At 34.3% G+C, this 27,366-nt stretch overlaps 1 protein-coding gene across 1 annotated transcript in view; it reads right to left on the bottom strand.

Moving 5' to 3' along the window:
• Positions 1–455: 455 nt before the first annotated feature.
• The window catches only part of LOC147079523 (uncharacterized), a 33,549-nt gene continuing 6,638 nt past the window's right edge, over positions 456–27,366 (bottom strand). Inside the window, exons 2-9 of the mRNA XM_085941745.1 lie at positions 21,375–21,507; positions 21,058–21,282; positions 18,010–18,587; positions 12,948–13,131; positions 8,233–8,335; positions 6,655–6,771; positions 5,399–5,457; positions 456–3,890 (exon numbers count right to left, since the gene is read on the bottom strand). Coding sequence (XP_085797871.1) covers positions 3,780–3,890; positions 5,399–5,457; positions 6,655–6,771; positions 8,233–8,335; positions 12,948–13,131; positions 18,010–18,587; positions 21,058–21,282; positions 21,375–21,476 — 1,479 coding nt within the window. The 5' untranslated portion in view covers positions 21,477–21,507 and the 3' untranslated portion in view covers positions 456–3,779. The remainder of the gene's footprint in view (positions 3,891–5,398; positions 5,458–6,654; positions 6,772–8,232; positions 8,336–12,947; positions 13,132–18,009; positions 18,588–21,057; positions 21,283–21,374; positions 21,508–27,366) is intronic.

Below are 27,366 nucleotides of genomic sequence, written 5' to 3'. Positions count from 1 at the left end.
GAACTTTTGGTCAAACTATGCGATGTTATTTCTCCAAATGTTTTTTTGCCGTATTGGAATGAATAAGCTCGTTAAAAATATTTGGTGTGGATTTATTGGAGGCCAGACTCATAAATATTCCGTGAAAACATTAAAATATGCAGTTATATATCAAGTTCTGTCATAATATCCAAGAAATATGTGCATACTAATAAATCACTCACTGTTTGTCGCTATTCTGTATCGATTTGGACACTTGCGCCGAAAAGGCGTCTTTGATTGTCATATTTATCGCCATAGATCACGCAATTATTATTCACACTCGAACAGTTTCATGATAACACATTGATTATTTAACATTTTGAACACTTATAAGTTATTACGGCTATAAATTGTAACTTAAAACTCAACTAGACCTTAACAAAATTAGAATTTAAAGAAACGATATACTAATTTTTTTATTTTTTTTTGAATTACCACAAACATGGCACCGTCTACGCGGTTTTTCATTACTAGGTGTTGGAGGAATGTTTTCTGGCATATGACGTGTAGAAGATTTGGGCAGTAATCTTATGGAATTATCGCTAGTTGAAGGTTGGGTTGAGGTGTATTCACGGTTTTTACACAATATTTGTCCACAATTTGTTTTATCACACTTAATTGAAACTCGGCCAATGTTTTTTTGTTGCCGGTAACAAATTTGTATAAATTAAATCCGTTTAATAAATATAAATCCACAATGTGGAAGGCTACCTTTTTATACCACTAGATGGATTTTCGCATGCACAGGCATGACAAGCTACTGAGCATCATATCGGCTTTATCGACCGTTCCCATGTTTTTGTTGTACTCCAGAACACATTTCGGTTTCTGAATCGGTTTTCCAGTTCTAAAATTGATTTTTCCCGTTGGTTCGAATGAGTGGTCGTGAAGTGTGGTCAACATATGCACATCCCTTCTGTCGTGCCATTTAAGGACTAATAGTGAACTATTAGCTTTAGCTTCTGTCTCTCCTTTTTTAACTTATTGAAAACTGGCATCTCCGTCCGGTTCTTCCTAACGGTACCACAAGCATTAGTTCCATGGCTGTGTAGATACTTAAAGAGAGCTGGGCTAGAGTACCAATTGTCACACCATAGTGTGTGCCCTTTTCCGATGTAATCGCTTAACAGTGTCGTTACAACCGCACCAGAAATTCCCAGATTTTGATCATCCACTATGTCAGTTCCTTCACCACAATAAATAATAAAGTCAATTATGTATCCGGTCATAACATCGCACAACACAAACATTTTAATTTCAAAATGATGATTGATGGAATGAACTGTTTGAAAATGAGTCTACCTTTAAATACGATTCTACTTTCGTCTATACATAAATTCTGGTGCGGAATCACAGATTTGTAGAATTAGTTGGTAGCGATCTCTAGCCATAATTTTACCAAAAATGTCCGCATGCAGGTACGGATCAGTGCTCCAATGATCTTCTATTGTGGTGTGTTTGTTCCTAGTCATTAACATTGACACAGCAAAGAACGTGTGCAACTCCAGCACTGAGGTATCCGTCCAATTATGTGACTGCGATTTCGGTCCAAGGTCGGTTTTTGCATATGAATAGGTATAAAAAGTGTTTGTTTCTTTGACTATCTACGACATATTTTTTTTTTTTTAATTTCGAAGAAAAGACATTCAGGAGAGGTTCCATTCAAATCGTTCGACGTCACGCCGGATTGAAAATCATCAAACTCATGAATGATCGGAATATGTGGCCCTGTTGTCCAAGAACGTAAAAATTCAATCGGCTCATCTGAATCAGTATCCAATCCACGGTCACTGTCATGTTGTTCTAATTCATCTTCGGACAATTAGTCAGAGTCCAATTCTTCATTCATTATTTCTCCTGAACCCACATTCTTATCCACCATCGTAAAGTTTTCATACAATATTTTTTTATAAAGTTTAACCAAAAAATCATCAACTATTTTTAAAAAGTTGTTTACAGTAACGATGAACTCCAGTCACACACAATTAATTAAAAGCGCATACTGTAGTTATAAACATCTATTCATAAATTTCACTATAAAATGAAACACTATACTACGTAATTTGAGAGAAACAAACATGTAATCGTAATAAAATATGTATCGCGTATAAAAACAAAATGCAGTTTGGCGCATACTCCTTCCGCGATAAGGTAACTTCTCATACTGCCTATTACTCAGAAGCGCTATTTGCGCGCGGGATTTCAAATTGATTTTACTTCTGGCGGGACATCGATCGTTCGCAAGGGTTCAGAAATTAGATGTTTTGAAATGAAAGCAAGTAATTTATGCGAAACATACAGAGGTGGCATTGGTAGGACGAACCAAGGCAGATTTAAAAAGAATAAACAGTTTTTTGCGCGAGGTACTTTCTGCTCTACCGACAGTATGCATTTTGCGCCACATACGATGTGGCGGTCGCGTTCAGAGCATGCATACTATAGCAATGTACCGTTCCAAAGTAAGGGGCGTTTGCGTGAAAGAGGTTAATGGCTGAAAAAGATGTAAGTATTGCATAACTTTGACAGCACTTACCCACATACATCAAAGTAAATTTTCTTGATAAGCTTTCCTTTAAAAGTATTATAATTTTGACCAATATTCGTTTATGACGTAATAATTGGTTTCATCAATGACACGCCTTTTTTAGAACAAATAGATTCAGATTTTATACTGTGAAGAGTAAAAAAATATTTATCGAAAAAACAAATGGAAATACCGCGAACGTCCGAAAGCACGAATTGTGTGTACAGTGCCGCAAACTTATCTGAAGAATTTATGGGGGAACCACAGTCGAAAACTACCCAATCAAGACTCTCCAACTGGACAGAATCTGATATTGGAATGGCGTATTCAATATGGCGTCCATATGGGTTCTAGTAGTTCCATTGTTGACCATTATTCAGATAAGTTGGTTGGACTGTATGTCGTGTACGGCATAGATGTTATGGTATACGGATAAACAGCGTGCAATGCATGGTCAGTTTGGACTGTCTACCGCCACCTATTGTTAGAATATCAAAGTAATATTTGGTGAGTGCATGCATAGGTGTATGCCGCGTAATTTTATTACAATTATTGACACAGCAGTGGCTCGCGTTTAGGGGTTACAGTATTTGGCTGGAATATGTTATGTCAAGTTACAAATGGCTTAAAAAATTGTTTTGAATTATTTTGATATGAAATAATTTTTTGGGATTTATGATACTTGGACAGTTCGTGTAAAAGTACCTATGCAATAAGTCCATTGCCATCAAGTGCCGAAAAGTGAGGGTTACGCCAATTGGCCTGTACAGTGACGATATGTATCTGTCCTTGTGATGTATTTTACACAGAAAACTGGTAAAAATCAGCTCAATAATATACATAAAGGATAATTAATGTTCTGATAATGATTAATTCTCACAACTAAAGGTCCATGGTTTTTCAGTGACATGAAATGAGACCCCTAATTCAAGGTATAGTATTTACATAGAGAGTAACAGAATGTTGTTCATCTTCAAATACGAGAAGAACATTACTTACAAAAAAAGTATAGTTAAAAAAATATCTCTTTGAATGGACTTATTAATCTATAGAATATAATATGGCGAATAATAATATTCAATTAATATCTTAGTCATAAGTTACAATTAGGACTTATTTTGTGATGCAAATATTAATTATGAAACTGCACAACAAAACTGTGAGGTCTGTTGACATTGCATAAGATTAGGAATTTGTTTTTGGCATAATATGTTCAACGGTGAGATTCTCAATTTTAGGTGTTGTTGGATGCGTATAGATTTTCATCACTCAGTTCGAGTGACTCTGGTAACCTTAAAAATGGTAGAGCATCGTTTCCACTCCAGATAGAATATCCTCTGGGTTCCTGAAAAGATAATAAAATAAGAATTTGATTAAAGAATAGATAAACGTATATAGAATTATACCTTGAATGATGTATAAAGTGTCAAAATGTAAATATAAATAATCAAAACTCACAATAATTGGAATTTAATGTCGCTCTGAAAATTTTAAATTATCTTTTCTCCACAATGAAAATATTAATTGATATTATATTGAGCCATAATCAGCAGAACAACGTAAGCGACAATTTATAAATTTTAGAAGAGGAGGTTTTTTTAAATTATTTTCGTCATTAGTTTCAAAAATGAATTCGGTTAATGTGGTTAATAATAATTGGTTACTGCCTATACTGAAATTATAATACAATTGTATTAATGCTTTTAGTTTTCGAGATAGTGGCGGTAACGCTGTTTTGCCTATATCTATGATATGATTTTTTTTTCAGACATTTCACTTTTAGTTGTTTTTACTTAAATAAATTTGATGTTAATTATCATGACAGGCCATTAATAATTAAGCAATATAATAATAAAACATTAGTACCCATTTATTTTCCGAAAGAGGGTGGGGCGTTGTTAAATAAATTAAAAAATACTTTGGCTTTATAAATTAATATTTTTGCTTGTACTTGTATAAAATGAGAGGTATTTTTAAGGTTTCGCTTACTCAATGTATTATTACTGTTATTTTTAAAAATGAAATAGGTATGTATCTACTCATACATAATTAAATATGGGTACCTACCTACTAATTATGATAAAATAAAATTCTAATCAACTATTCAGTTTTACAAAAAAATTGTTGTCCCACATTTTATAAGCAGTAATCGATGTATTATCCTCATTGACATCTTCCTGATCGGATTCAGGTAAAGTATCTTTCACTGATAATCCATGTGGCAGTTTCATAAACTCATCTGTCATTCTCTGAGAGATATTACCTTTAACACAGAGACTTTTAAGATGGTTATACTTGATCTCCGATATTGGTGATTTCGCACTATACAGCATGGGTGGCTGCGCTTGAAGCATCACAGCACTTGATCGGGATCTGATGACATTGTCTAGGTCTAACAGTTTAGTCCTACTGTCACCAGAGTACAATATTTGGTAAGTTTTTTAAATGATGCCTTTCGTAATTCACCAAATTTAATTTTGAACTTTGAAGGAATGCAAGTAGCAGCGAAATATAGACTTCCCGTAATCATATATGAGATCCTCAGTAGTATAGTAAAGTGCATGCCGGATATAATAGATATGGATGAAAAATGAAACAATTCCATAAGAAAACAAATATAAATGGACAGTTCAAAGACCGAGATAATCACTTGACTAATCTAGTGATCTAATGGTCAAAAGGTAGAAAGTGTCCGAAAGGTAGATCTAAGAGTCGCTGGTTAGACGAGATAGTTACGTTCTGTGGAAGTATGTGGCAATTCACACGATGGAGAATCGGTTTTCTTAGGAATGTTGGCAAGTGTATCTGGCTAGAGAGCCATTAGAGGATGATGGGATAAAATACAATAATTACCGTTGTGTTCCGTTGCCATCCGTGACTTCTTTCAGTATTGATGCCGTTCTGCTCCTTACCTGAAAAATAATGTAAATTTTAAGCAATATTCAAATCAAAATCAAGTTTTCCGATGGAAGTGAATAAGTAAAACTTTATTTAAATTCTTTATCCAGACGAAGGTACATCAATTCGGTGCACATGGAAAATTGTAAAAATCTGTTTCAAAATTGTTTCTGAAATCTGGTTATGGTCTGGACTAGACTTTACATTTATTACTATTAATGGTTGTATCCAACATCATTCTTCATCATTTCTCCTGTATCTTATATCGCCAATTAAACATGCTAAGAGTCTTGAGGTCCTTCCCAATCCATCTTTCATTCTTCCTACATGTCTCACCTAGCAGTCTTTAGATCTCTATAAATTTTTTCATCCCACACATGATACTATTGGTAATTACACACACATATTATATTTTTACAGATTAGGCTAGAAACCTCTCTAAATACCATTAGTTTCTGACAATCAGTTGGACACGTGATCCATCTTTAAGCCCGTATGACAGCGTAAACCTTACGAGGGTTTTATACAAAAAAACAAATATACAATTGTATAAAACATTTGTTATAGAAAATGGAAGTAGGTCTGTCCCAATTAGTATTGTTAGAATTCCGGTGTATTTCAATGGGTTTCTTTACTATCCGCAAAAGAACTCTTGGGAACACAAAAATATGGGAAGTGGGTTACCGTCTGTAAGAAGTTACAATACTTGAATGTGTAGATTATGCGATAAACATAAACACATATTAAAGAAAATATTAGTTACAATATCTAGAAAAGAAAGGATGGGGAAGAAAGACCACACAGTGATTTGCATATTATCATATTATGTTAAAACCATGTGACAGTCATCAGTGGAATTCATTGAATTGTTTGCCATCTACCAAGCCATGTCAATATTCTCTTATACAGTCTCTTGGCTAGTTACCACCACCGATAACGTACACAAAACAATACATTTACGTATCATTATGTTATAGAAGGAAAATTAATAAATACATATTGAAGTTATACTTCTTTATTAGTATTACAAAATTCGAATTAAAGGTATTGTTTTATATGAAAATAATGTTCAAGGGACTTGTTTTTCACGAAAATTTCGAATTAACGGCGAATTTCGAATTATCCGTGTTCTTATTAACGAGGTTTTACTGTATAACTTCTAACGCGCGTACATAAGTACACACACTGATTTTTTTTTATTTACTACTCACTTATTATGGGTGGTCGACAGGACAAAAGCAAGATGGCCGCAGCTAAAGGGTCCTGGTCTCCTCCCCAAATACTATCCCAAGCGCTCCCACTACTTCCGTATGTGTCTCGCCATGATTCTGAAAAGAAAATTGAGAGGGATAACATTGGAAGGCATCATAACCAAAGTTGCCACTCTTTGATATACATATTGGTCAATTCTGAGTTAGCTACTGATAATGAAAGTGTATCTAAAAGGCTATCAAATGCAGTCATTGTTTTCATACTAAAAAGTGGTTCTAATATTATATAAACACACCTCCATTTAAAATGTTAGTTGCAAATAAGCCACCGTTAAATTTCAACCAATCACAGAACAGTTTGGGCTTCAACTTTCTATGGGTGCACGGTGCTGTTCTAGTCTGTTAATAATCATTATACTTTATTAAAATGGATGCGAATTTGACATCCAATCGAGAAATTAAATAGTCTTTACATCTCTGAAGCGCTTCACAAATTTAGTTCATTTTGGCAATATCAATAATTAGTAGTAGGTTAGAAATTAAGGTAATTATTACCTTAATTACTAACCGTTCTCAGGATCTCTCCAAATTTTAGTTATAACGTACTTACATTTAGATAGGACGCACATAGATTAGTTGATAGAGTACATTAGCACGAATCCAGTGAACGCGGATTCGTATAATGCTAGGCATCGTATTTTTTTCAAAAAGACTTTTTCTAGTAGTTACATATTTTTCTGAGGTGATTTTAAATTAAGTATGTATTTTCTTTAACCACTTGACTATTTATCCCGAGTGTGACTCGGGCGCGGATTTACTTCGCACACTGACTGACCGAGTCTCACCCGGGCATTTTTTTTCTCAACTTGACAGGAATGTTTATCACGAGCTACATTTGGGAAGATCGTATTTCAACTTGTCACACAGTTTATTATTTGTTTTGACTGGTATTTGAGTGATATATGAGCCATATGACATAATAAAAGCTTTATTTACTGCCGGGCAGGGCAGGCCTGAGTATATTACTATTAGTCATTGACTTCATTGTTCATTCATAGTTATTTTTGTGTTAGGTATGTGGCATGTTATTGTAATTTGAATTTAGTTACTTTTGTTATTTTTGAGCACATTTTAGAAGTAAGTTCATAAAAAATAAGTATATATTATTCATACTTATTAGCTTCATTTTAGTTACCAACCAATACCACCTAAGGCGAATAAAGAAAGGCCTACTAGACGTGCAAAGTATGCTGCTCACATAGGAATGAAAACGACAAACGAATACGGAAGGAGACGAGATTGTTATGTAGGGTTGTGTATTGAATTTTTCAAAATTTACCATACCAAAAAGACTTATTGTAAAATTTAAAACATAAACCTACATATCTGTTTTGATAAAATGTAAAAAAAAACATGTAAACAATTTATAATAAAACGTTAAAAGAAAATTTGACATTTTTCATAAAATTAAACATTGTAAATATTGTAAAAAAGTGTTAATTTAATGTGAAAAATTGTATCTATGAAATTTGAAGTTTATAATAAGATTGAATTTGTCAGTAGAAGAGAATAATATACCTGATTGATATGATTGATTGATAGGTTGAGGTGGCGGGGGCCCACCATCCCAAGGAACTGACCAACGCCTTGCATTTCCACCATCATCTTCTCGTTCGCACATCTGAAAAGAGGAGTTTAAATAGTAAATTTCACAGAAAGCCTTATACGGGTAACCCTCGTTAATCGCAACCCCGGCGAGTGCAAGTCCGTTACAGTTCTTAATAATATTTTTACTATCCAGCACTTGATTTGACTTTTTGCCACATGCCAGGAATCGTCATGAATGGAATCACATGCATACGATTTTTCTCTCTCGCTCATATTATTTAATAAAATTACAAGCGACAGTGAAAAAAAATTCCATCGCAACGCAACGTTTTTGTAACAGGGAATTAATGTTATTTTTCCAGATAATTGGAAAGTTACATTAGTTTTATTTGCTGAATGACATTTATTTAATAAAGGGTTATTAGGTTTTAATTTGCCATTTTTTTTAATCACCCATTGATAGCAAAATGTCGCTTATTGTGATGGTATTCAAAATATATCCACCATATATAATTTTACATTATCCAGACATTGAATGGGTCTTCTGCGCAGTTCCGATTTTTAAAAATAAATTGCTGTTATTCGCATTATGCACTGAAAAAATAATCATTAACCCGGCCGGCGCCGATGTCACACACCTTGTACAAATCGGCCAAATTCGCAATGCGCATGTGTATAAATCGATGCCACCGCGTCCATATTTATCATACGGGACTGATTTTTTCACGTAAATTTGGCCTGATTTGTCCTTCTCCTGCCACCTATGACATATTTTAAAAGCATTGGTTCTAAATATAAAATAATCACCAAAGTTTCGAACCAATTCGTACGGCCAAGTTTTGCCGGTCGACAGAAATCAGTTTGAACTGCGCGCCGCGGCTGCGCAGTATACGACAGACTTTCAACCGAGCGGGCCATTGCGCGGGATTGTATTTATCGCATACAAGTTGAATATTTACCGCAATCGTTGATAAATACTTTTTTTGCTGTCTGGTGTACTTATCACATTAAAACTGGCATGATTAACTATTGAACGTATGATTTTATTTTACCGCGATTTTTAAAATACTTTTTGTACTGTCTACCGTGTCCCATTTTAGTGAATGTGAAAATTAATACTGATATCAATAACTATTGTGTGTGAGTTTAATGGTTTCTGTGATTTGGCGTTCCCTAATACTGTAGTTAAACATTTTAAAAACATTTCATAGTTTTATAGTGCGTAAATATGGAGGAAGAAAATGTGCGTACTAATGAGGAATTGGACTCAGATTATGATATGTCGGAAGAGGAATTGGAACAGCATGAGACTGATCATGACGTCGACGATACGGACTCTGACGAGCCAATTGAATTTTTGCGGTCGTGGAGAACTGGCCCGTATATTCCAATAGTTCACGAATTCAATGATTGTCGATCTGGCGTGACATCGAACGACTTGAACGAATCCTCTCCCGAATGTCTTTTCTTTGAACATTTTTTGAATAAAAATATAATGTCGGAAATAGTGAACCAAACGAATACATTTTTTAACCATTCGTACAGTGCGGGAGACCTTGGACCGAAATCGCGATCACACAATTGGACAGACACGTCAGTGCCGGAGTTGTATACATTTTTTGCCGTATCAATGCTGATGACTCGAAATAAGCACACGTCGATAGAGGAACATTGGAGTACCGATCCTTACCTGCATGCAGACATTTTTGGGAAAATAATGGCTAGAAATCGATACCAACTTATTTTACAAATGCTTCATTTTTCAGATCCTAGTGTGACCGCCTCAAATGATAGACTAGCTAAAATTAGATTACTGTTAGAACACACAAGAACAATTTTTAGGGAAACGATGATACCGTATCAGAATCTTTGCATAGATGAGAGCATAATCGTGTTTAAGGGTAGATTAATTTTTAAACAATTCATTCCTTCCAAAAGACATCGATTTGGAATAAAAATGTTTGTGATGTGTGACGTAATGACAGGATATATTATTGACTTTATAATTTATTGTGGGGAAGGGACTGACATACAAGACAATGAAAATCTCGGTATTTCCGGTGCGGTAGTGACAACGCTAATGAAAGACTACATCGGGAAAGGTCACACCTTATGGTGTGATAACTGGTATTCGAGTCCGGCGCTTTTTAAATACCTTCACTCTCACAAAACGAATGCTTGCGGTACAGTGAGAAAAAATCGTAAAGATATGCCAGAGTTCAGCAAACTGAAAAAGGGAGATACCGAGTCTAAGTACAATAGTCCACTTTTGGCTCTGAAATGGCACGATAGGAGGGATGTTCACATGCTATCCACCCTCCACGATGCATCATTTGGACCAACGGGAAAAGTGAACTATAGAACTGGCGAAAACATCGAAAAACCAAAATGTGTTATAGATTATAACAAAAATATGGGTACGGTAGATAAGTCCGACATGATGCTTAGCAACTTGTCGTGTATGAGAAAGTCGATCAAGTGGTATAAAAAGGTCGCATTCCACATGATCGACTTATATTTATTAAATGCTTTTTATTTATATAAATTTATTAAATGTGACAAAAAAACATTGGGCGATTTTCAACTCTGTGTAATAAAACAATTAGTGAACAAATATTGTGTGAGAATTTCAAATGCACCCCTGCCCAAGCCGACAGCGTCAACTAGCGATAATCCCGTACGATTATTGCCCAAAAGTGCAACGGGACATTTGCCAGAATACATTTTACCGACACAAAATACCGATAAGCCTAGAAGGAGATGTTTCGTATGCGGGAATTCTAAAAAAAATCCGAAAAAAACAAAACTCTCTCGCTATATGTGCCCAACGTGTGATGTTGCGTTATGTCTGTCACCTTGCTTTAAAATATATCACACGTCAAAAGAATTTTAAAATAGGTTTATTATTGTATTTGTTTTTTTTTTAATATGTGAGTTCGTGTTAATTTATCAATAATATTCAATAAGTTAAGTGTTTGTGTAGTTTAAATATATTAAAAGGGTCCCCTTTATATTTGTTTACGACTCAACCCGAAGACATTAATATGTGATTTATCGATATGCACTTGAAAATTAGTAACACTTCAATTCGTGGGAACGTAATGCACAAGTGTCGAAATAGTACACACCGCGCAGAGCTCTAACTATTGGCTACAAAATGGCGTCTTACGGTGAGTTCTTTCAAATTTGGATAGCATTCGTTTGTTCGAGTGTTTCTGATATTATAACTGATTTATTACGGTTTTTTAGTGTGTCGAAATTATTTTAATGGTTTTGGGTTCTCGACTGGAGCTGTGACATATTTTTTATTGCTTTTTTTAGTATAGAACAAAGACGATAATGAAATTCATGCGTAGTTATGGTGCGTCATACGATTTTTGAGGCAGGTGCCGGGTTAAGAAAATTATATATTGTTATGATATTTATTTTCTCAGAAGTGTTTTTCAAAATTATGTATGTTCAATAATTAGAATGGTACATTCTTAAATCTTGTGAATTATTCGATGAATAAAAGATATAGTTAATTATAAATTTACTTTGTAAATCTGTCGTCAATTCGCGCAACTTATAGATAAGAAAACCACCTGTCGAACTGTGAAAAGATTTCATACCATATACTATCTGAATGATGCAATAACACCGACATGTCAAAATAATGCGTGTACTGAAGTGAATATTATCACCGCTGTAAACGAAAGTGTGGAAGATGATGCAAATTTATCAATTCATCAGTCGCAGCAATTAGGGCTCTGTCCGTCCACTACAACCATCCAAACTTTACACAAAGATCTTGGCCTACACCTGTATAAGATTCAGCTGACGCAGGAATTAAAGCGGCGAATCCTTCATATGCGTCTTTTTTGATCACCGATTGGGCTCTAGAGCAGTTAGAAACTGGCCCGTTGTTTTATCGTAAAACTGCATTAACAATCAGTTTCATTTTTTGCTTAACAATTTTGTTGATAAGCAAAATTGCCGCATATGGGGTAAGACCAATCCAGAAGAGGCTCTACAGACCCCATTACACCTACAAAAATGCACCGTTAGGTCTTTATTTCATCATCGGACTTAATTTTTTTTAAAATGAGGCTGAAGCTCGCGTTACAGTCAATGGAGATCATTACAAAACCATGATCGATGATTTTTTTTTTTTTAAATATGGATGATATTGATCCGGACTAGATGTGGTTTCAACAGGATGGCGCTACGTGCCATACGATGACCACAACCATCAACTTATTGAAATCAAAATTTCGCGAAAAGTTGATTTCGAGTAGTCCCGATTTCGTCTCATGAGTTTTATACTTAAGGCTAGACAAGTCATTTATTTTTGTAGTCTTGATAATAGTGTTACAACCGAGAAATAGCTATCTGCTTAAAAACACATGTAGAATTTAATATAAATAAAATTAACCAGAATTTAGATATTTTTTGTACATTCTTGGATGGCATTTCACCTTGTAAACATTAAATCTGTACATGATACAATTATTGAAATTTTTTTATTTAAATTGTGTATACTGTTAGTTCTATGCTTCAGATATCAATGTCTGTCGCTGGTGCTCTTAACCAGCCATCCCCGACTAAAGGAGTGAAGTGAAAATTAATATAAATTATAAAACAAAAAATCATAAATATACCATTCTTAATTTACGCAATGAATAAATACTTATTAACGTGGTCACCTCGTGGGCTGCTGCCTCTGACCAGCGCCGCTGTTGAGCAGATTGCAACTTGCTGAAGGTAGCAGGCACGGCATATGCATACACAGGGGCAGGTGAGTATGTGTGGTGACCTGTCCGGGGAGGTTTTATGAAGGGTCCTTTGGTAGAAACCAGCATACCGGGAGTAGGGAATGGTCCCCTTAAACTGAAAGGTAATTACAATACTTCGTAAGAATATAATATGTCACAATTAGCAATCTCAACAGTAAACAGTGAAATATCTTAAAAAAAAAAAAATTAAGAAATCTCAATTATATATAAGATATGTATTGAATTTATGCTAATTGTGTAAAGTAAACCTCTCTGAGAGTGTTGGTGGTGAGCCATAATTCAATTAATAAGACATACATACTGGTATGTGACAGAAAAACATTACAAAATTAAAATTAAGTATACTTTTTTTATAACACTTCCACAAATATTTAAAATCATTATTCAACAAACATAACTTCAATAGATATAATATACCTACTAGAAAAAATCTCTTTTGAAAATAATATGACACACAACGATTTGAACCTGTATAACCACTGGTTTCACGCCAATGTGCTTTATGCAATTAAGCTATGGGCATCCTACTTAAATACAATAATTTTAACTAGTACTTCTTACAAGAAATGCTAATCAAACTGCGTTATAAATATTCGTAAATATTATATTCGTCGAATAAAAGAAATGGTTTATACCAAAGATCGGCAGTTTGTCAAGTGAGAAGAGCCAAATTGTCAAGGAAACAGGATAACAAAGGTACCAGAAAGCCACATATATGTAATATACATACCTACTATGTATATTGATATGGATTTTTAGGGGAAAGAAGTTTCAAGATTTTTTATTAAAAAAATTATAGATCGGCGTCCATGCATCGCTTTTGATAACTTTACCATATCTGCCAAATAGCTATTTATTTTTAATTGAATATATGATTGTAAATTTTCATCCGTTATTCTGCTTCTAATTTTATTTTTTATTTGGTTCATAGATGAGAATGTTCACATATATATGTAGCGCCAAAGATTGTGAGAATACCGAAAGCTAGTTTTTTTAACGCGTCATATGTTTCAGGCAAACTATTCTATATATCAAATATTATTGTTTCTATTTTAGGCAGCTGTTTTATAGCTGTCCACTTATGCTGAGAAATCAAATTGGATTTCTCTCTTTTGAGTTCTTCCAAGAGGATGGTCAGATCTGTGAATTTGTTGCTCCACAGTTCCTTGCTTTTTAAATCTATTAACTGCATCTGGAGTGAACCAGCATCACTGTGTGGAACGATGTCAAGTTAAGTTCATTGACATTTATTTTGAGAGGACATACGATAAAAGCTAGTGTAGTCTTATTTTCTCTGAACTGGTGAAAACGTTCACCAAAACTGTTTTTCATTTTTCACTATCTCATAAACTCATAAGTTATAAGGCTGCTTGTGGTGAGGTGAAATTGGAGTTTATGTCTGAAGAGCCGCAAACGTCTATGCAAAGAGCCGCATGCCGCTCGCGAACTGCTTATGCCGACCCCTGGTTTATACAATCACTAGCGAGTACGGCATGCGTTGCAATGCCACTTAAAGAAATAAATTGTTTGTGTTTTAATTCTGTTTATTTAAGTGCTTTTGGATAGACAATATTTTTTGTTTTCCGTCTGGTGCGTACACGAATTCCAACGCGTGACCAGGCCACATACAGCTATCCATGTGAGAAGCATGGATTTTATAAATTTGGTACAGGAACGCATACGAATAGAAGAAGAAGAAGATGGTTGTACTAATTCAGAAACCTTCGCGGGTGTGCGCATAACAACTCACCAAAGTTCCATCGCAATCGGATGAATGGTATAGGAACGCATACGGGACAGACAGACAAACAAACAAACATTCATTTTTATATATCGTCGATAAACATTTTTTTGCGATTTTACATTTTTACGCTATGTGATAGAACAAGACGCGATGGATGGGCCTGTAAAATCCATTTTCTAATATCAAAGTTAGTTTACAAAAATGCAAAACAAGCTATGTATTTTCATTAAAAAAATGGCTTGAAGAATGAAGATTCTGGTCACATATTGCATTTTAAAGTAAAAAAAAGTTACTATTAATTGCGCCTGTTAATGACACATGACGGAGTTTGCACTTACTTTTGCTTCAGAATGCGCCTTTTACTAGCAGCGCTAGTGCACATAGCGGATTATATACGTTTGTCGAAAAATAATATTTTAGCTAAGTGAACATGATTCTGAATGATCATCATCATGCTGAACTCGAAAAAAAATCAAGCAAGCAGCATGAGTAACACAATCCGCAACGACCAATAATTATTGATATGGAGTTCATAAATGATGTACCGATTCTCCTTAGCATAAAATAAAAGTGATTTTACTAATTTCCATGATGTAGAAAATATGGATCTGAACGTATCAGATCATTTAGACAATAATGAAACAGTTTTGGAGAAAGGTGTGAAGAATTCGTCACTGGTTATACTCTTGTCTATGAATACTGATGTCGACAACACGAAACTTATAATCAACCCTGAAACGGGGTTATTCGAACGCTTTGCAGTTTCAAATTCAGATGAGGAAAGCGATCAAGATGAACTGGGCACATATAATCATAGGTTTATTTATATCGAATCACGAAACGGGATAATTTGAATGCGCTGATTCTAACTCTAACTCAGACAATGATTTATTGACTAATGAACTAAACATTAAGGACAAATGAAAGGTGAATAAAAAAATAGTCCTGGGGAAAAAATATAGCGGTATTAAAACAGTTAGTGGGTGTACTATTTATGTTAAAAGAGCGTAAAGAAAAATAAGAGAAACATCGTGCAATCATCATGGCTTGAATTTATCTAATACATCTTTTCTACGCGGATTATTTAATGAAAAAGCTTGCCTAGACATGTTCAAAACCTACATTTTCGGACTCGTAAATATCAGAAGAGTAATCAAGAGGTGACAACAATCAGGTGTTAGTAGTACTTCGAAGAGAGATCCGGTTCTGTTAAACAGTGGTTAGATCTACTGCCTTAAGTTTTGAGTCATTATTGCCACTCAACTAGTTAAAGAACATGCGTGGAGGATACATTTTAATCTAAATCATAAATGCATAAAATTTATAAGTCGTGGTGTGCAGAGAATGGCATAACTCCCGTCCAATGAAAGAAATTTCGTGAAATTTTAGAAAGTAACAAAATATCAATCTTTAAACCACGCAAGGATCAATGCGACAAATGTTTGTCCTACAAGAAACGAAATCTAAGTGAAAAAGAATATCCAATTCACTTAAGAAAGAAAACTGAGGCAAGATATGCAAAGGAGTTGCCTATTGCATTCTGCTCTGACCAAGATTTAGTCGCAACAAAGAATCTTCAGGGTACACAGCTTTGTCCGAAACTTTTAGTTTCCTCTCAATACTATAAGCAGACACTGCAATTACATGATTTCACTATCTATAGAAACAACACGAAAGATGTTTTTCTGTACGTTTGGCATGAAGGTGATGGAGGTGTTTCAGCGAATGAGTTTGTTTCTTGCATTGTTGACTTCCTAGAAGGAGGAATTTCTAAAGGATTTAAAAAAATCACTTTAATATCAGACGGCTGTGCTCACCAAAACAAAAATAAATTCCTCTGCAGTGCTCTGGCAGATATATCAAGAAATATGAATAAAGAATTAGAGCAACTTATTTTAGAAAAGTGGCACACGATGATGGAGGTAGACAGTGTCCACTCGACCTTGGAAAAACTGTGCACTCCTCCATTATACTCCCATACGGATTACGTGGACCGTATGAGGAAAGCTAAACCATCCAAACATCATAAAGCATCTAGATTATAATTTTTTTAAGGCTTACGATACACTCCCCAGCAATTACAGCACCATTCGACTGGGCAAAAAAGTTGGGAGATTCTACAGTAACACAGATCAGAGGGTTGCTGTACAAATACGGGGAGGTCATGTACAAACTCCGACATATTGATAACTGGACACTACTGCCTCAAAGGAGGAAGCAGTATTTACACACAATACCACTACCAATATACACAGAACCGAAAAAAATTGACAAGTCTAAGTTTGAGCAATTACAGTCCTTAAAGTTATATATGCATCGAGATTTATCATTTCTTTTACGATAATCTCAAATATTGATTTTTTTGATTACTTAGGTACCTACTTACTTGCTTTTTAATTTTTTTAATAATATCAATAGTTATAAGAAGAAAGTTTAGTTTACTAGTAGGTAGGCATTATGACTGTTTATTAATAGGCATTATTAAGAGGTTGATTTATTTTGTTAAAATGTTAAGATGATTATTATTGTATTATTATGTATCTGTTGGTTAAGAATAATATTTGGTTTGCAGTACTAACTATTTTGTTCTTATTTCGATAAATAAAACGTCACATATAATAAATTTGTTTATTTATTTATCCATCCTACTCTGCATATTTTTATTCCCCTTCACTCGATAATTACATAATTACTTATATTATGTCAAATTTTGGCTGGGAAGATAAAGGTTTGTTCGAAACAGACTATTCGCTTGGTTAAAGGTGTTTTACGCATAAAGTTAATATCATTAAATTATGAAATTATCATTTCTAGCTAGATGCAAAATCCGCTATGTCTAAAATACACATTAATTAAAATCCGCTATGTGCTGCCTCAACCACAAAGCAAATTTAAAGATCCAAATAAAATCAGCTATGTGCCTTTAACCCACAAAAAAAAATATTATGACCAAAGTGTTAAATATTGTATTATAAAATATCATTTATACTGAATCCAACGTAAGAATCTAATTTTCAGTTTATTTACTTTGTAAAAAACGTGAGGCATTCATTGTTGAGTAAATCAGTTTTTTCTTTCTCCTGAAAAGTTGTGTTTTTTTACATAGCGGATTTTGCAAGCGCGGCGACGATATATAGATTATATTTCTATTGCTTGAAATAAAAATTTAGATTCCTATTTAAGGTAAAGGTAATCGTATTAATAAATTATAAATATACTATAACTAACCTTCCACTATCAGGTAAGCCTCGCATCGGCCCTCTGATAGTTTCACAGCCCACTGGCGATAGGGGGCCACCGCTGACAATGTTTCCAGAGTGTTGAAAAATCCTCAAGTTATCTGGGTTCATAAAAGTCTGCTGCATTCCGTCCGATGAAGAACTGGACCCTTGCGAAAGCTGAGTCCGGTCTAGATTACTCAGATTGCGGAAATCACGTCTTGGAATTCTCATGGTGTCTATTGACCTTTCGTGGTTTGTTCCATATACACAAGTACATGAGGGGTGCATCAATCTGCTGATATCGAGTGTCTTTGGACTCTCCATAGAAGTGCGAGATATTTCAGTACCAATTGAGAACAATTGAGGGCTGGGTGTTGGTGAAACAGAATCTTCATTCAGGCAAGGAAATGACGGAGAGAAACATGACATTCTCGGCATTGCAAAACTGGTGTCATGCTCTACCAGTTCGGTCATTCCCAGCTTCCAGCACGGGTTGGCATTCAATGTGGCAAGACGTTCACTGCTTGCGAAGCAGAAACCGTAGCTCATGTCGATGAATGATAAAATATTATCAAAGATCATTTGCTGAAATGAAAAGTGGACATAAATGCAAACAATGAAGATGGTAGTTTGTATAACAACTCTATCGTAAATATAATTTAATTTTTAGATATCCCTGAGTTCCAAGATGAAAACTAATCTATTAATTCGTTCAAAAATTATAGACAGAATTACATGGGATTAAACAATAGCTTGATATTCACAAACATCAAAATAGTTTTTTTTTATTTAATACTGAATATACCTTACACAAATTTTAAAATAATATATATACATCATTTTGGAATACCTCAGAAAACAAACCTATTAGAAAAAATCCTTGGTAGGCCAAAGTGAGACTCAAACTTCACATCTTTCCACTGTCCGGGTGAATGCTCTTGTCTCTTGACCTATAGGCCCAGTCCCCGCCTATGACTCATGCGAATTAAGTTTTTCTGGCGTATTTTTTACCCACCGCTAAGCCTACATGTATGCATGGATATGTCTTTCATAGTATTTGTAGGACAGTGCAGGAGAGAAACTGAGCCGCCTGTCGATGATTTTTTTTTGCACGCCGCACGTAGTATGTAGTTATTTAACAAAAGTGTTAAATTGTAACAATTTCTACAATATTAGGTATTTCAATAGTGTATGTGAAGTATGAGCATTATTTTTCAACGTAAAAGAGGATAAAATAATTTTTAAAAAGATGAACAAAGCAATTTTCCAATGTCAATTATTGAAGAAAAGAAATATTAATTATTCTATCAAATACAATATTCGTGTTATTGAAGTATTTTTGATGTTGAATACGTCTTTCAAATCAGTCCCATTTGGAGTGCAATTCTGGAGTCGAGGTATACAAAATTATTAGCAAATTTTTAACAGATAGTAACTATATCCCATTGAAAAATCACTGGTCCATAGTATTAATCAAAATGATACACCGCGTATATTCGGGGAATGTGGAATGCAAAGAACCGAAAGGGGAGTATAACATATGCCGGAATTGCCTGACCATAACCCGCGTACTACCTATCGGAGCTATACAAATAAGGAATTTACGGCTTTGTCTCAATGAAATAATATGTCTAAAATACTTGCATCAGTTATAATTTATGAAAGTTAGGAGTGCCAAACGTGGAAACTACGTTGGCACATATGAAATGTACCTATTACAATAAAAATCAAAAAGAGTTTGTATGCCCTTTGCTTCAGAGCGTTGGAGCGGACACATTTTTGAGTTGCTCCGGGACCTAATACTTGCTCCTGCTCCGCTCCAGGGTCAGCTCCGCTCCGGGTAAAAGTTTTAATAAGTATTAGGTATATGTATACAAATGTTAAAAAATAGGTAGTTTTAAAATAATCGTCATTTTCATTACTAATTTTATTAAACAAAATTTCCGACAGCAAATAGGCTCTCATTATTTATCTCTTCTATCAAAAAATTGAGGTTATTTATCACTCGGCAGTGTTGCCATATTTCAAATAATTCCAGTGTTGCAAAGTGTCAAAATATGCTATTTTCATTGTATTTTAGGACGAAAATTTAATAATAAAAAAAACATCCAGAGCAGTGGAGCACTAAAAATTTTCGGAGCTCCGGGTAAAATCCCATTGGTCCAGTGCTCCGTACTCCTGCTCCGAGCTCCGCTCTAATGCTCTGCTTTGCATCATACCTATCATACCCAGAGGCTTGGACTTTGTAACTTTGACAACAAATAAATGCTGTCAGTGAATGTAAGTGTCGTTTCATTTCTCAACCCCCCCAAGATGTATTATATATTTAAGCATTAGCCTACCTCCACCACGAAGGCTATTGCCGATTTTTTAAACTATATTTATTTATACTGATTTTATTATCACCGGCCACCACTGCCTTAAATATATCAATGCACTTGGCATTCCTTTTTTCTAGGGTCTTTCTAATAAATGTTTTCTGAGGTATTTTAAAATTGTGAAGTTTTACTTTATTCATGGATAAAAATATCAATAAATATGTTTTATGTACGCTTTCGCTATCCTGCAATCTTGAAATTATCAATAAATAAGCAAAAATTAAACAAATAATATAACAGAAACATAGGTTTAATGCTACACCATGAATACTTATTTCTTTCAATACATTTATTATAGCTAGTAAATGTACCAGATTTATAATTTGTTTAAATTCGCGCAAACATTCGTTTTAAACAACAAAAATATAAATACCCACCACAATGTATCGCAATGCTGTTACATAAAATGATAACAAGTTTTGGATAAATGAATTCGCCTAAATAATCCCAAAATAGTAAAAGTTGGCCCAACCATAAGTAGCCATTGGAAAATTGATGATTCTGTCACATTTATCATTCTGCAAAATATGTATTAGATATTTTCCCCATGCTGTTTACACATTTTAACACCTTATCAATTATTAATGATATTATCAAATAACACAAACATAATAAAAGATGGAAGATTGCAAGCATTGAAAAGTTTGTGTAGCCAAAATATAATGTCAAAAACACACCTGAAAAGTGTCATCTATAGCTTGGTGATCGTTCCGGGTAGACTCTAGTCTCTGAAGTAAATTCATACTCTGCGAGCGAGCGGTGGTAGTCAGTGATACCAAAATGCGGGAGACTTCCTCCCAATCGGCATGTGCAGGTCTCATATGATCGCCAGTCAGCCTTTGGAAGCTATTTCGCACACCCAAGGCGACCCGTGCCCCTGTCACGCATAGTCCATTCAAAGTCTGCAAATAATAATAAATAATTTAACTATGCTTGAATATTTTCAGGCCATATTGAGACCTGGCAATAATACCAATATAATAAATAAAAATACCTGTAAATAAAACAGCCAAAAATTTAAACAATCATTCAAGGATGATTTAGCCGCATTGCCGAATAGGTGAGAAGACTGAGCATCGCAATCCGTATCACTCATTTTAGGTTATGTTGTGCTTAAACAATATTACCTGTGAACAAAAATGTGTACACTTATTATTAAGGTGAATCCATCATTAGTAAGACAAACAGATGTCCCAATTTTTATGTATTACTTATGTAATAATAAATAATTCGGAACACCAGAGAAGCAGACTTATTAGAAAAAATAATGATGGTGAGCAAGACTCTAACCCATCAGATTTCGGCCAATGTGCTTTACTAATTAAGCCATGTGCACCATGCACTTATCAGGCTGAAACTAATATTGGTAACCAACCTTCGCCGTAATCTGAGAGATACAGGTTCGAGTTCCGTTTGGCACCAAAATCTTCATAATTTAACGAATTGATCGGAGTGAATTATTCATGTTATATTTGCACAAGTTTAACAGAACAGTAACAACATCACTATTTTCCCTTGAAATTTTGACAAACATCGATGTAATAGCGCCTGTACACGTGCATGCATTTACTGGCAGCAATAGTGTATATTTTAAACTATCATGACAATAACTGTTTACACGTAAAAATGCTGACTGTCTCTCCAATCTCATTATTCAAGAGTAAGCGGGACGCGATGTTGTCATTTTATGGTACTACTTGACAGGTCGTAAAAATCAATTAACCTCACAATGAGTCTTCGCGCAATGTAGTTTATTTTTTACCGGCAGGTTCGCCACTATCATTCTACTGCACAGGCGCAGATTGAAAAAAATCCCAACTGTTGCATGAAAATTCAGAAGCTTTCGAGCTTTTTTGATTCATGCATGCAAACTTGCAACTGCAGGACAATACATGTTTATACGTACATTTTCTTGTTATGGCTGCGATAATATGTACAGCCATCAGTAAATCCATGCACGTGTAAACGGGGTGTAAGTAAGTCAATGGTCACAAATAAATCAAAAGAATAAGGCCATTGCCGACTCAAGTAAAAAGCCGATACATTCACAATGACTGGTCCTACTTTTTCCGCCCCTACCGTTGTTGTCTATGTATGAACTTTCATTGCCTGTCATTGTTCTACAGAGTGCTCATACTGACGCGTCTGTCGTGTTCACATAGGGAATGGTTTGATTTGAATAGATAAGTTACATGATAAATAATACACTAGCATTAACACACCTTCTACAAAATGTAATGCATAGATCAATGCTACATATATTTTGGAAATCGATATTACCACCGGTTTTTGTGTGAAGGACTAGTTAGTCTGACTTTGACAGCTGATGAATAACAGGAATGTACATTATTTAATAATAACACTGATAGTTAATATATTTGATTTGAGAATTTTTTGTAATTCAATTTGAAACGAGAAAGGACGAATCAATATATCAAACAATCTGGGATCTGATTTTGACAGCTGAAAAGTGGACCACTCATTACTTGTGCAAAAAGTTATGCTCAGGCTTTATTAATCTAAAGATGGCGGTGATAAGGCACACCTTCTAAAAGTTAAATAAAACTGTATTAATAATAATATCCATCCTTATTTCATTATCCTTTCACGAAGTGATTACTTATGACAGTGCTCCGTAACCTTTATCACCTACGGTACACCAAAGGTCTTTCCAGAATTTCGCAGCACACCACACATAAAACAATTTATACACCAAAACATGGACCCCACATCCTGAAACGGGACCCCAGGCTAGGATCTTTGGCGGGTCCCCCTACCTATCGCTGACATTAAAGACAGTGTGATACTCTAAAATAGAGTTTTTCAAATGGTGTTCGAGGTAAAATAATTAATGGTTGATTGTATGTTTAGTGATTTTTTGTATTTATTAATACATCCACTTGAATTATAATGGTTAGTTGTCGGGTTAAGAACATGTCATTATTTGTCGAATATTGACACAATAATAATAAATTGTATCCTACAATCGTATGTTTTAAAATATTAATACCAGAGTAGTAAAAAGCGACTTTTTTACTATTAGAGCAAATTTGCAATTTGTGTTTATCTCACTTATCTGGTTGACCTGCCATGACAATAATTAATGTAGCCACAGGTTTGCAATTTGCAAATGCATAGTTTATAAAACGGCCGCTAGTTATAAACTACATAAAAACAGTCCTATAAAAGGTTGTTTGCCAACCTGTCTGAAAATATGGAGACTAATTTTATAATACCTCACTTCTATACTATTGTGAAGCGCGCTGTCTATCTCGTGAAAAACTTAAATAAAACCGTCAAATGATAATGTTGAAATTTGAGGCAAATTTATCTAGGATCGATAATTTTGTTGTTAAACTTGTATGTTTAGTTGAATTTTTAAAAAAATTGAGGGAATAAATCAATGTAAGCACCACTAATGCATTCACTGATTTAAAAAGACAAAGTGAAGGCATTCATAAAAAATTGGAACTTTGGAAATCAAAATTATAAAAAAAATAAGTTCGCCATGTTTCCACTTTTGAATAATTTCTGTGCCAAATATATTGAAGCAAACAAAAATTTAGTTACTGAGTTCTTGGTAAACTTGTTAATGCACTTTTCACATTATTTTATTAAAAGTAAAAAAAAGTCGCCTACGGCGCTGCTTTGTTTCAGGGCTATTAAATATTTAAAATATGTGGTTGTGCGTTGCAATTTGATGTGATACCTATATGATGATTGATATACTTAAACGATAACTCCCAACACTGCCCTTAACCTCATCGATAGGTAGGTGGGCCCGCCAAAGATCTTGCCTGGGGGCCTTCAGGATGTGGGGCCCATGATAGATTCCATTTGTCAATGAACGATGATGAATTTGGATTGACTACTGAAATTGATTGTGCTAATAAACAAGCACATTCATCGCTTGAAAAACAAATTTTATTAATTAAAAAAATAAATATAATGTAAATACCTAGTAAAACCTTGTTTATTTTTATAATTTTTTTTTTCATTTTTGCATTAGTTAAAAAGGTGTCTGTATTATTTAATGAAATAAAGGGGGGGGGCGCCAAGATTTGATTTTTTTAAAAGAGAGGTGTTTTCGTCGACAAGATTGAAAAAGTATCCACACATATGGTTGAAATTGCATGTAAAAAATCCAAGCTTTGTGAAGTCAGTAGGTACCTACCAGCGCCGACGGCTCAGCACTTCATTACAATAAACAACTTCTTTTGTAGTTTATGAATGTCATGCTTCTTTCAGGGATTTTACGATGGTTTTCAGATTTTTTATGTTCTATGGCTTTGCTTAAGGCCATGCATTAGTTGGGGCACGGTCTAAAAAGATCGTCGCTAGGCGATGCGCGGATTGCGGGTGGCGGGTGAAAATGACGCCTGTCAAACGAAATATTAATTGTCATATAAATCCAACATACGTCCATTTTATGTTCTGTTTATTGTTCTATTAGTAACAATAATAATATATTCATTGACATGTTTTCTTTTAAAAGTAAATGGGTAACGTTTTTAGTCATCTTTACACGATTTTAGAATCAATTGACCCGTCGCCATCACGCAGCAAAGTGACGTGTTCCTCGGTCAACATTCTCTCAGTGAATGGCAGCGAGTCCAAAATTTCGTCGCGCGTACAGTTGAAAATTATTTGGCGTTTCACTGATGCGTCACCTTAAATAGAACGTGGCGCGAAAAATGTTATATAACGAGCAAATTCAGTCGGTCCCATCTTCCTCGTAAATAACCAAGTTCGACTGTAATTTAAAAGCAAAAAAAGCTCTATTCGCATGGATACAACAGATATAATAAGTATATTTCTGAGGTGTTCTGAAAGTTAAAATTAAATTAAAATTAAATTATATTAAAATTTAAATAAGTTAACAATAACAAATGAAACTACTTATGACCACACGAGTACCTATGTAAGTGATGCAACAGTTCTTTAGTTCACCCATCACTTCAAATCGTTCGTATATCACCAGAGATACTCTTCACAACACAGTTTGGGAAGCGTAGAAAAGGTAAACTTAGACATGTAACAAAATTGCTTTTATCTATGGTTGCAATAACGCCAACAACATGGTGCTGGAAAGCAAGACAGTTCTAAGGAACTTAGCTGCCGTGCGAAATATCATATACCTAGGCTGGCAAGTAACGAGGAGGGTGGTCCCAAATAGTTTACCTTAGTCTTTAGAAATTCATGCTTTTTATTTAAAATTATGTACAAATTAATCATTGTTATTAATAATACCATGCCCAATCCTAAGAAGATCAAATGGGGCTAAATGGATGTTAGCCACTTGCTCAACCTATTAGACACGTCGTAAAACATCATATTGTAAAATTGCCAGACCCGGGATTCGAACCCACAACATATTAATAATAATTTACCACTACAGTGTCACAAATTTATCTGGAAAATTGATGGGGGAGCCACAGTCGAAAACTACCCAATCGAGACTCGCAACAAAACAGAATCTGACAGTGGAATGACGTATTTAAAACGGCGTCACTGTAATTTCTTTTTTGTCCGCTCTATAGATAAGTTTGTGGCTACAAATTGGCTATGTTATAAGTTATAACATATGGATTACATTTGGTGCATTCCAGATTCACCGGTTTTTTTACCTCTATAATTCGGCTGCCCCTCTCAATTTACATTTAACACTTATGGGCCTGTAATGTAAAGAAGATTTGTCTAGATTCTAGAATGTCTAGTAGCAGTAGCTTTTGGAGGTGTCGCATAATAATTTATCTATTTACGATGCAAATGAGACAAAAATATAAACGGTATAGATATACCATCATAAATCGTCCGGTATTCGAATTTAAAACTAAGCTCATCACTGTATAAAAACTATTGAGTGATATGTCAAATGTTAGCATGTGGCGCTCTCATTCATCGGACATCTTATACTGGTCGATCTATACTAATAAATTTACTATTAACATTATTACATTCACCAATCTAAACACAATCATTGACTTATGTATTATAATTATCATATAATATTTATAATTAATATTTTTATTACGTATTGCTTAATACTTATCTACTATTATATTAATTGTGCAATATTTAACTCACATTATATTATTATTTTTAATTAAATTGGTTAAGTGCCTATATTTATTTTTTTTGTTTAAGTTATCATAAGTTAACATTATTATCAATGTCAGTTTCATAATGGCTACGTCTTTATTGTATAGTTATAAAATTATACTAACTGCTTGGAACTACTCCCTATGGTGTGGTGTGTGATCTGTTATTTGGTATTGAAAAATTAAATTGGTACACTAGAAATTTCAAATTTTGGCTTCAATATTACATAAAAGTGAAATAATATATAGTTATCTAATTAACTATTTTTTTTATTAACGTTACATTCTTATATAAGTAGTAAATTAAATTATTAGCAAGTTCAATGGGTCTATTATAATATAATATACCTTATACACGTATATTATACACTAGGAGGTTATCGGCGGCTATCGACAGTAGTTTATCATATTTATGTAGAGGTATTATAACTGTTACAATAAGTTAGCCATCTAAACTGTCTATCTTGCTATAAAAGTTTACACAGCCAAAAGAGGGGCTGTTAAAACATAGCAATTTTTGACATTTTAGACGGTTAACTTATTGTAACAATTAACCTCTCAATACATAAATATGCTAAACTACCATCGACAGCCACCTTGTATATAGAATATACCCGCAAATACGTTGTAAAAAAAAATCTTCGAGCAATCGCGATATCGGTTGGTAATTAAGGTAATTAAGGTAATTTAATGCTTTGATTTAAAATACAAAAGTCGATTGCCAATTAGTAACACAATTTGGAAAGCGCGAGTATTATTATAAGAACCGTTAGTTAAAATTCGTTGCAATTAGATATGATACCTGTAGCATAGTGGTCAGTGCACACGGACGCGATTGCCGAGAGACACAGGTTCGAATCCTTGTGAGCGTCGTATTTTTTTTCC

This window comes from Rhyacophila brunnea, unplaced genomic scaffold (genome assembly GCF_057557595.1).
Source record: "Rhyacophila brunnea isolate RB1 unplaced genomic scaffold, BYU_Rbru_1.0 scaffold_1, whole genome shotgun sequence".
Lineage (NCBI taxonomy): Eukaryota > Metazoa > Arthropoda > Insecta > Trichoptera > Rhyacophilidae > Rhyacophila > Rhyacophila brunnea.
Note: the sequence above shows the minus strand (reverse complement) of the source record. Positions and strands in the feature narration are given on the sequence as shown.